Source organism: Rhincodon typus, unplaced genomic scaffold, assembly GCF_021869965.1.
Source record: "Rhincodon typus isolate 14 unplaced genomic scaffold, sRhiTyp1.1 hic_rhity00002985, whole genome shotgun sequence".
Lineage (NCBI taxonomy): Eukaryota > Metazoa > Chordata > Chondrichthyes > Orectolobiformes > Rhincodontidae > Rhincodon > Rhincodon typus.
The window spans coordinates 3,423-14,422 of NW_025968623.1; the positions used below are offsets into that span (position 1 = coordinate 3,423).

Sequence of the window (11,000 nt, forward strand, 5' to 3'; positions counted from 1 at the left end):
GCAGTTAAGAATCAGCTTCATGGCTGTGGGTCTACATTCACGTGTGGGCCTGACCAGATGATGACAACAGATTTCCTTCTTCATGGACCATGTACAGTAACAGAGTCATACAGCATGGAAACAGATCCTTAAGTCCAACTCGTCCATGCCAACCCTATTCCCAAATTCACCTAGTCACACTTGTCTGCATTTAGCCTAAATCTTTGCTATTCGTGTACCAAATGTCTTTTAAATGTTGTAACTGTATCTGTGTCTGCCACTTCCTTAGGCAGTTCATTCCACATACAAACTACCGTCTGTGTGAAAAAGTTGGCCCTCAGGTCCCTTTTAAATCTTTCATCTCTCACGTTAAACCTAAGCCCTCTAGTTCTGAACTCTCCCACCCTAGGCAGATTTCAAAACTATTCACCTAATCCATGATTTTATAAACCTCCATAAGGTCACCCCTCAACCTCCTATCCTCAAGTGACATAAGTCTCCTTACACTTCAAACCCTCCAGTCCCAGCAACATCCTGGTAAATCTTTTCTGGATCCTCTCCAATTTAATAATATTCTTCCTGCAGACAGGTTTTAATAACAAAATAAAATGTCTTCACGGTTACAGTCACTTAGACAAGCTTTGATTTTCAGTTTTATTAATTGAATTCAAATTCCGTCAGTGACCATAAATGGGTTTGAACCCATGACCCCAGAGTGTTCACCTGTGCCTGTGGCTTCACTAGGTTAGTCAGATTACCACCACGTTTCTGGTTGTGTTACTGCCTCAGGCTAGGTGATGCCTGGACTCAGCATTGCTCTCATTTACCTTTCAACAATCGCCTTGTCCCATTTGTCTTTTTTTTTCCTCCAGGCATTTGGAGCTGCTGCTCGGCCAAGTTCGGGGCCTGTGCCCCTGGCACCACCCTGCCAGTGCACGGTTGTGTGGCCACAGTTCTGCGCAACAGCATACAATCCATCCACTGTAACCATGGCAACAGACCAGTGTTACGGTCAGAAGAGGCTCCTGGAAAGCCAATCCCACAGGGTCCAGAGTACATTCCACAACGGAGAGCCAAGAATCCAATGGGAAAGATTGGCCTGGCCTGGTAAGAATGTGTAAAATGTGAGTACAAGATGAGGGGAGACCAGTTCTGATCATCACCGTTCCCACCCGTCAGTTCTTTGTGATCTGAAGCCAGTGATGGCAGGCTTTCTAGCGGCCATGAGGCTCTTGCAGTCTGAATTCACTGATCCACACCAAGAGTCATAGAACTGTACAGCATGGAAACAGATCCTTCAGTCAATTCATTCATGCCAACCAGATATCCAAAATGAATGTAGTCTCATTTGCCAGCATTTGGCCCATATTCCTCTTAAACCATTCCGATTCATATACCGATTAAGATGCCTTTTAAATGTTGTAATTATACCAGCCTCCACCACTTCCTCTGGTAGCTCATTCCATACACGCACCACCCTCTGCGTGAGAAAGGTGCCCCTTAGGTCCCTTTGAAATTTTTCCTTTCTCACCCTAAACCTATGTATGCCCTCTAGTTTTGGACACCCGTACCCTGGGGAAAAGATCTTGACTATTCACCCTATCTATGCCCCTCATGATTTTATAAATGTCCATAAAGTCATCAGCCTCTGATGCTCCAGGAAAAATAGCCCCAGCCTATTCAGCCTCTCCCTATAGCTCAAATTCTGGCAGCATCCTTGTAGGTCGTTTCTGAACCCTTTGAAGTTTAACAACATCTTTTCTTTAGCAGGACTGAGGGGCATCACTCTTGCCTTCTATATTACCGACTAAAGGAAAGTGAATCTCCACAATAATGGAGATTTGTGTAGACATGTGAATTAGGAACAGGAGTAGGCCATTCCATAAGTTCATGGCTGATTCGATTTTAACTACAGCTGTGCGTACTCCAATAACCTTTCCCCTCCATTGCTTGGCACCTCTATCTTGAAAAGATACAGAGACTCTGCCTCCACCACCTTTTCGGGAAGAGAGTTCTGAATGATTGACTCCAAGGTTTGCGTGGGTGCACAAAATTGAACAGGAAAGGGGACCAATCGCACTGACAGCACAGAAAGAGGCCACTCATCATAGGGAGCCTTGGCGTCTTTGAAAGAGTCCGTCTTTACAGCTGAGGGAAATGGTGAAATGTTGAATGCTGAAAGCAAAGTAACAAATGAAATATTAATGTGTTTAGCATCTGTTTCAGGTGGATAATTCACCTGTGTTGTATCATCGTTTGAAAAAGGACAGATTGACCTGTAGTTACTCAATCAGCCTACCTTAATTATTCTGAACATTTGAAATTAATGTCATATATTGTTATTTGGAAAGATTAATCAAAACCAATCAGGACAGATTTAAGAAGATTTGAGAAAAGTTCGCCTTTGTGTTGACCTAGCATCTAATTATCCCTTTGAGAAGCGAAGGTCCTGTCTGACTAATTCAATTGGATTTTATGATGAGGTAACAAGGGAGTTTGATGAGCTGGATTTAAAAAAACAAAGAACTTATGGATGCTGAAAATCAGAAACACAAACAGAACTCATTGGAGAACCTCAGCAGATCTGTCAGCATTTGTGGAGAGAAAACGGAGTCCAAGTTTCGGGTTCAGTGACCCTTCTTCGGTTTTGTTGAGTTCTTCCAACAATTTCAGTTCAATGATGTGAGTAGGATTGATGTCGCCTACATTCGTTCTTGTGAGGTTTTGTATCAGGTCCCACATAAGGAGGGGTGAGGGGTGCGGATCAGAAAATTAAAATCACAAGCAATCCAAGGCAAGGTGTCAACTTGGTCCAAAATTGGCTCAGGGACAGAAGCAAAGAGTAATGGTTGACAGGCATTTGTGACTGGACAGGTCAGTCCCACAGTGACAGGTCCGCACTAAGAGGTGAGCTAGTTAAGGGTGGGTCTGTCAAGGGGTCAGTGTAAGTGAAGCTGGCCAATACTTGCTATCTTTTGTTACCTGCTTTTGTTTCTGTGTTCTGCTGAGTTCACACAGGCAGGTTTCAGATTGTCCTGTAAATCCTACCCATTTTCCTGCTCATTTCTCCTCCAGGTTAATTGGTTTGCCATCCGGCATCATCACCTTTCTCCTTGCTAAACGAGAGGTTGATAAGAACCGTCTGAAGCAGTTGAAGATCAGGCAGAGGATGAAGAATGCCAATGAGGGCGAATACCAGAGTGAACGATACCAGCCCAAGCTGGAGGAACATGACCGGCAGATCATCGCCTCACAAAGTAAACCATAGAATCCCGGCTGATGGTCAAAGTCCCCAGCACCTCTCGTTTCCCACTCGCCCTCGGGGAGGCTGCCAGCCTTCAGTCTCTCCCACTCTCAAATTATTACAGGAACTAAGTGGACAAACTCAGTTGTGCACTTGGCTTTTTTCCCCACATCCTGGGAATATTCCTGATAGTGGGGCTGCTGGGATGGAGGAGAAAAGTTTGCCTTTGAGTTGACCGAGCATCTAATTATCAGATGACCTGATTTCTGCACAAGTGTGTAGGAAGACAGCTCTGTAGCTTTGATGGTTGTACATTACAACATTACCATCAGTACATGATGGTTGTAGTGTCATCGCTGTTGATATTGTCTGAGATTTCACTTTGCTTTCTATAGTATAACTGTAATAAAGATGTATGTGATTCATATTTCCCTCTGTACTTTGAGTGATTTTTATGTAAATATTTGCAGCTTTGTTTTAAACTGGCATTCTTGATAAACTGGCAAAAATTACATACCTTAAAATACCAGAAGTTTACTGTATTGCGATGTCTGAGTAGTCACTTGAGGGTGTGAATGAGAAGTCTCTCTGCTGCTAAGTTGTATTATTATTTAAATGATTTTTGCTGTAAAGAAAGTATAACAGTGATGTGTATACCCCTATATTTATGTCTATTATTTAGTATATGTTTCTACAATGATGATGTGGACCTCTTGATAAACCAGCACACTCCTCAATAAAATGTTTGCTATTAATGGTTACACCGACAACACTCAAGAAGCTCGACACCATCTGAGGCAGAGCCACCTGCTCAACTGGAATCACATCCACCACCTTCACCAGTGGTTGCAGTGTGTCATAGACCCTTCAGCCCATCATATCCATTCTAACAAACACAGAATGCTGGAGAAACTCAGCGGGTCTGCCAGCATCTGAGAGAAGCAGATTTATGATTTTAAGTCCAGTATGACTTCTTCAGACCCCATCTATTCCTGTTCCGTTTTCCAAATTCGTTCAAACCCCCCACTAACAGCACTAGCAAACACCATCGACCACAAAGAAGATTCTCGTTCAGGTGCAGACCATCCCATTTATAGAGGTCCCACCTTCCCCAGAAACAGTCCCAGTCATCCCAGAATCTCAAACCCTCCCTTCTACTCCACCTCTTCAGCCACACATTCAATCCTCTGCTTCCTAATGTCTTTTAGCTTTTTCTTGTGCTAATGGCAATGTACAGCAACCCCAGGGGAAATTACTTTCCAAAACCAGAGACCAGCACATCTTTTAAAGAACAATTAGTTATGCAGTTTAAAAAGAGGAAGATAAAGGTCAAGAGAGACCAGAGCAGTGGGATTAGTTTGGGGATTGATACAGGGCTACGGGCAGAGCGTGGGGCAGTGGGATTAGTTTAGGGATTGATACAGGGCTATGGGGAAGAGAGTAGGGCAATGGGATTAGTTTGGACTAGATAAAGGGCAATGGGAAGGGGGAGGGACAGTAGGATTTGTTGAGTTATAACAAGGAGCTGTTACTGTAATACTATGCCAAACAACCTATGCTGCAAGAGATAACACACTGGAGCTGGAGAAGCACAGCAGGTCAGGCAGCATCAAAGGAGCAGGAAAGTTGACGTTTCGGGTCAGAACCCTTCAGAAATGGGGGAGGGGGAAGGGAGATCCAAAATAAATTATTTATTTCGGAGCTCCCTTCCCCCTCCCCCATTTCTGAGGAAGGGTCACCGGACCAGAAATGTTAACTCTTGTTTTTTTCCTTCACAGAAGCTGCCAGACCTGCTGGGCTTTTCCAGCAACTTTGTTTTTCTTGCTATCTGTGAGCAGCCGATGCTGTCAAGTGCAATTCTGTTAAAGTTGAAAAGTTGTAACATGTTTAACAACCACTAGAAGGTGACACTGAGCTACAATCAGGCAAAAGCCTGTGACAGAATATGAAACTGGTTCCACCCCTGCCTCTTTGATCTGTCTGTCTCCTCTCTACCTATCTTCTCCTTTATTCATCTTCTATTCGCCTCCCCCTCTCTCCCTATTTATTTCAGAATCCCCTTCCCCTCCCCCATTTCTGAAGGGTCTAGTCCCAAAACGTCAGCTTTCCTGCTCCTCTGATGCTGCTTGGCCTGCTGTGTTCATCCAGCTCTACACCTTGTTATCTCAGATTCTCCAGCATCTGCAGTTCCTACTATCTATAAAACTTTGTTTCTTTTCTTGAAGAACTAGACATAGAAAATAGGAGTAGGCCATTTGGCCCTTCAGGTTTGGATGATCATATCACTTAGGGTTAAAGGGATCAAAAGGAATAGGGTGAAAGGGGGAACAGGGGCCTAAGAATTATATTTCTTTCTTAAAAACATTCAATGATTTCTCCTCAACTGCTTTCAGTGGCAGGGCATTCCACAGGCTCACCACTCTCTGGGTGAAGACATTTCAATCCAAAATGGCCTCCCCCATTTCCTTAGACTGTGACTCCTGGTCTGGACTCTCCCCCCGCCCCCAACCATCAGCAACACTCTTCCTACTTTTGACCTATTCTAGTCCTGTTAGAATTTTATAAGCTTCTATAAGATTCCCCCTTCATTCTTCTAAATGAGAGTGAATGTAGTCCTAACTGATCAATCTCTCTTGACACATCAGAATTCAGACCATGCACCTACCATCTTCTTCCAGAAAACTATTCAATTGTATCTTCAGTCCATCTAATAGAGTTTGGCTCTGGTCCTGGTTTCAATGCTGAATTGTCAAGTCTGGAGGTCTCTAGTCAGGGTATCGACCAGGACTAACTAGATGATTGACTGGGACCAGTGAACTTGGAAAGTAAGTGTCTGAATTCGCACCAAGTCCCATATCTCTGCGCTTGCTGACTTGTACTTAGTCAGTGACACCTCGATTTAAACATTTTCTTCCTAATTTCCAAGTCCCTGTATGATCTTAGACCTCCTCATTCTCTCTAACCTCCTCCATACTCAAAGTCCTCCCCAATATCTGTTTCTCTGATTCTAGCCTCTCGCACAACCCTGCTTTTAATTGCTCCACCATCTCCCTTCCCTCCGTGAAAACACAAATCATCAGGATCTTAGACTCCAGCAGTTGTGAAGTAACTTTTACATCACACGAATATCAGGCAATGATCTTCTCCATTTGACATTCAGTGGCATTGCCAACAACGAATCCCCGACCATCAAAATTCTGAGGGTCACCAACTACCTGAAGTTGAACTGGACCAGTCACTTAAAACAGTGTCGACAAGAGCAGGTTAGAGGCAAGGATTCCTACAGTGAGTAACTCCCCTCCTGTCTCTCCAAAGGCTGTCTACAATGCACAAGTCAGGAGGTGTTACTCCCTGCAGGATTCCTAGCCTCTAAACCTGCTCTTGCAGCCACTGTGTTTATATGGTGAATTCAATTGAGTTTCTGGTCAATGGTAACCCCCAGGATATTGACAATGGTGGATTCAGAGAACATAATGCCAATGAATGTCAAGAGAAGATGGTTAGATTCTGTTTTGGTGGTGACAGTTATTGCTAGACATTTGTGCGGCACTAAATTTACCTGTCACTTGTCAGGCAAACCTGGATTTTATCTTGTTGCATTTGAACTTAGACTGCTTCAGTATCTGAGGAGTCGCAAATGGTGCTGAACTTTGCGCAATCATCAGCAAACATCCCCACTTCTGACCTTACAGAGGGAAGGTTTTCCCTGATTGAAATGTGGGTGTATCCACATTCCAAGGACATCAGTGACTGAAGAAGACAGCTCACCATTACGTCCTCCAGAGCAATTAGGGATGGAATGGACAATAAATGATCAGAACATGCATGTCCACAGAATGATTTTTTAAAATTGTTGGTAGTTTTCCAAATCCAGCATTTTTCTATTTAAAAATGTTCACTCACATTCGACTGCAACTTGTAATCAAAAGCATTTTAATACAATATTGTACAGAATAGAGACTGAAACAAACCTTGTAAACATTCAGCAGGTAAGTAAAATTGTAAAGCAGCAACTGTTCATTATAATGTTAATACAATAATGCAGAGCAACCTCATCAATTTCAAAAATTGAGATGCAATCTGATTGAGATATGCAAAGTGACCAAAAAGACTTGAAAGATTCAGCGCAGGAGAAATGTTTCCTCTGGTAGGAAACTACATCTTCATGTCAAACTGAGCCATTCAGGGGTGATACCAAGAAGCACAATGGCAGCCAAAGGCAAGTGGAAATTTAAAACTCTCTCTCTTCCTGAATCCTGAGGGGTTTGAGGATCAACTGAAAATTTCCAAACTGAAATTGATGAATTTTTTATTGGATTAGTAAATCAAGGGATAGTAGATTGAGTCAGATAAATGGAATGGAGATATACATCATCACGATTTGCCAAATGGCAGAACAGTCTTGAGGAATTGAATGGCCTCCTCCTGATCCTATGTAACAAGCTCGAGTGGCTGAATGGCCTCCTATTTCAAATCTAACAGTCTTGAGGAGCTGAATCACCTCCTTCTGTTCCTTTGTAACAGGTTCAAGGGGCTAAATGGCCTCCTCTTGCTCCTGTGTAACAGGTTTGAAAGGTTGAATCTTTTTTATTCATTCACGCCATGAAGGTGTCGCTGGCTAGGCCAGCATTTATTGCCCATCCCTAATTGCCCAGAGGGCAGTTAAGAGTCAACCACATCACTGTAGGTCTGGAGTCACATGTAGAACAGACCAGGAGTTTAACCAGCAGTGTAACAGACTCGAGGGGCTGAATCGCCTTCTTCTGTTCCTATGTAATAGGCTTGAAGGGCTGAATGGTCTCCTCCAGTTCCTACGTAATAGTCTCAAGGGGCTGAATGGCCGCTTTCTGTTCTTTTGCAACAGCCTCGAGGGGCTGAATGGTCTCTTGTTCCTGTGTAACAGGTCAAGGAGCTGAATGGTCACCTCCTATTCCTGTGTAACAGTCTCAAGCAACTGAATGGCCTCTTCCTGTTCTTTTGTAATAGCCTCGAGGGGCTGAGTGGTCTCCTCCCATACCTGTGTAACAGGCTCGAGGGGCTGAATCGCTTCCTCCTGGTACTTTTTCAATCATTGTTGGAATGTGGTCATAGCTGCTTCAGCCAGTGTTTATTGTCCAAGTTCTGAAGAAGAGTTCATCTGCACCATTCAGAAAAATAAAACAAACAGAACGTTGGCTGTTGGCTGACACGAGCATGTGACTGTGTTCTCATGTTCAGATGCAAATAAGTTAAACCATAATGAGTAAGGTACTCTCAGTTTTATGGTAAACGTAGACAGGGTTACACAGCTTAAAGTCAAGTCAGTCAGAGAATAACAAAACAACCATCATCTCTTACACAGGCTGGCCATTCAACCCATCACACCTATACTGGCTCTTTGGTTGCGAAATCTGGTTTTCCCATTTCCCCCATTTGCTCCTTACCAAAACTCTCCACCTTTAACCATTTCTCCAATTCCCTTTTTTGAAAGTTCCTATTAAACCTGCTTCAATCGTCCTTCCAGGCAATTTACAACAACTCACTGAGGAAAACGCAAACAGTTCTCCTCATCACCTCCTCCACGTTTTTGCCAATTGCCTTCAACCTATGTTCCTGTGGTTATTGAGTGGATTGGAGACCGATGACGTTCACTTTGTATAACTATCGGTGATCACACTTTCTCAGCCGGGTCTCTCAGCTGGGACTGAGGGGGACTTGTTCCCAGTCAGGGTTCGATGGCTTCTAGGATGATCTGCAGGCTCTGCTGCGTTTGGAGGGTTGGGTTGGTGGGTGATTGGGCGTTTATGCCATTCCCTCTGACAGCTCATCTTCAGCTCCGCATCTTCCCGATAAGAGTCTCCCGATATCCTAGGGGTCTTCCTGAGTGAACTTTCTCCATTTTGGTCGTTCACAGGCCAGGGTCTCCATGGGTCATCAGGGGATGTTTGATCTCTTCAGGGAAACTTTGAGCATGTCCCAAAAGTGTTTCCTGTCATCCTCCTGGGAGACTCCAGTTGAGCAGTCTCATTGGGAACCCGGGATCAGGCTCACGAGCGACACAGGCTGTGCAGTGGAGATGATTTGGATAGACTGGCCCCTCAATGGCATGGGGAGGACATTGCCGACGGACTCCCTCTCCTGCCCTTCAATTTGGAAGATCTTGGGAAGGTGACACAGGTGGGACCTCTCCAGTGTTTCCAAGTACTCAGTGTAGGCTCTCCAAACCTCTAAAGTCAATAGGATCTTGGGATCAATGCTGCCTGGAAAGTTACGACTTTGATATCCTGATCCTCAAGTGGCACCATGTATCTGTGAGGAATGCTTCAGGCTGAACACAATGAACAGTCTAAAATGAACAGAAAATGCTGGAAATACTCAGCAGGTCAGGCAGTATGTGCACAGAAAATCACAGTTAATGTTTCTGATCAATTACTTTTCAGCTTATCCCAAACCCTCTTTTGTTCATTATCCCTGTAGTTTGGGCTTATTTAAAAACTGTTCTGCTTTTTTCCAGTTCTCATCAAATCTCATTAACCAGAGACATTCACTGTGTCATTCTCTCTTCACAGAGGCTGTCAGACCTGCTCAGTTTCTCCAGCAGTTGCTGTTCTACTTTGTAATTAATTCCTTTCTGAGAGCAGGATGGCACTAGGCTGGATAGTCCAGGAACTCTGAGAACTGGAGTTACAACTAACGATTCTAATTGCGTTGAAGGTAATGTCTTTCCTACATTCTACAAGCGCGAGGTTATTTTGGACAAAGAAAGGCGAGAATGAAGGAAGCCAAGGAGTTTTGCTTGTAACAACATTGCACCTTGTGTCTTCATCTGGATCCAAACAACTGAAGAAGGTGGATGAAGATTTGTACAATGTCTACATAGAGTCTGAGTGCACCATAAACATACTCCTCTGGGCTGATGGAATGTTTCCTGTTTCCCAGGATCAGCTGGGTGTCAAACGCCAAGAACTAGGGAGAAACAGAGACAGGGAGAGAAAGGGAGAGAGGATTAATGAATGTTGAAGGGTGGGGTGCAGGCACCAGCAGACATGTGGGAACGATCCAGGTTGTCAGAGAAGGCAGATGTCGTGAGGAAGGGCCCACAATATCCCCAACCACCCCCAACTTATCGTGAGGGAGGGGAAGAGAGAGGAAACTGCTCCCCTGCTTCACCAGGCAGGGTCAGTGTCAATGTCCGAGGACAACAGCTCTGCATTGCTGTGGCACCATGAGTCAGGGTGATTGTTAATGTCTGATCAGCTGTGAAATGGTGGCGAGCTTTGGAATAAACAGGCAACTAGAGCAGGAAATGGCCATGTCACATTCATACAATCGGGGGAGCTCCATCCAGAAATTGTGGCAGTCTAGAGGGTTTTCAATCCAACCCCACACTGTTCCTGTCCTGGGAGTGTTTGATGGGGACAGTAGAGAGGGAGCTTTACTCTGTATCTAACCCCATGCTGTCCCTGTCCTGTGAGTGTTTGATGGGGACAGTAGAGAGGGAGCTTTACGCTGTAGCATTAAGGATACAGTTAGGCTTGTAGTGAGCGTCTGACCTGACAGTCAGCCTGGCAGAGAACTGGACATGATTTACTGATAAAAGCCAACATCACTTACCAGAGTAAAAACAATGGCTGCGATTGCAGAGTACAGCATGTGAAGCCATGGAATCTGCCAGAACACAAAGATATTGGATTACTTGCAGCATTCAACTTCCTCAGGCAGCACCTTCCAAACCCACGACCACTTCCATCTAGAAGGACAAGGGCAGCAGATACATGGGAACACCACCCCCTGCAAG

The 11,000-nt window shown here is 44.4% G+C and overlaps 1 protein-coding gene and 1 non-coding gene across 2 annotated transcripts in view; one reads left to right on the forward strand and one right to left on the reverse strand.

Moving 5' to 3' along the window:
• si:ch73-71c20.5 (DUF4748 domain-containing protein) overlaps positions 1 to 3,650 on the forward strand; it is a 6,497-nt gene extending 2,847 nt beyond the window's left edge. Inside the window, exons 2-3 of the mRNA XM_048593508.1 lie at positions 852 to 1,086; positions 3,055 to 3,650. Coding sequence (XP_048449465.1) covers positions 852 to 1,086; positions 3,055 to 3,247 — 428 coding nt within the window. The 3' untranslated portion in view covers positions 3,248 to 3,650. The remainder of the gene's footprint in view (positions 1 to 851; positions 1,087 to 3,054) is intronic.
• A 3,486-nt stretch (positions 3,651 to 7,136) lies between these two features.
• On the reverse strand, positions 7,137 to 10,993 carry LOC109924473. The gene is made up of 2 exons (XR_007261424.1): positions 10,817 to 10,993; positions 7,137 to 10,168 (listed from the first exon to the last, which is right to left on the reverse strand). It is a non-coding gene; the product is annotated as an uncharacterized LOC109924473 (transcript).
• Positions 10,994 to 11,000: the final 7 nt, after the last annotated feature.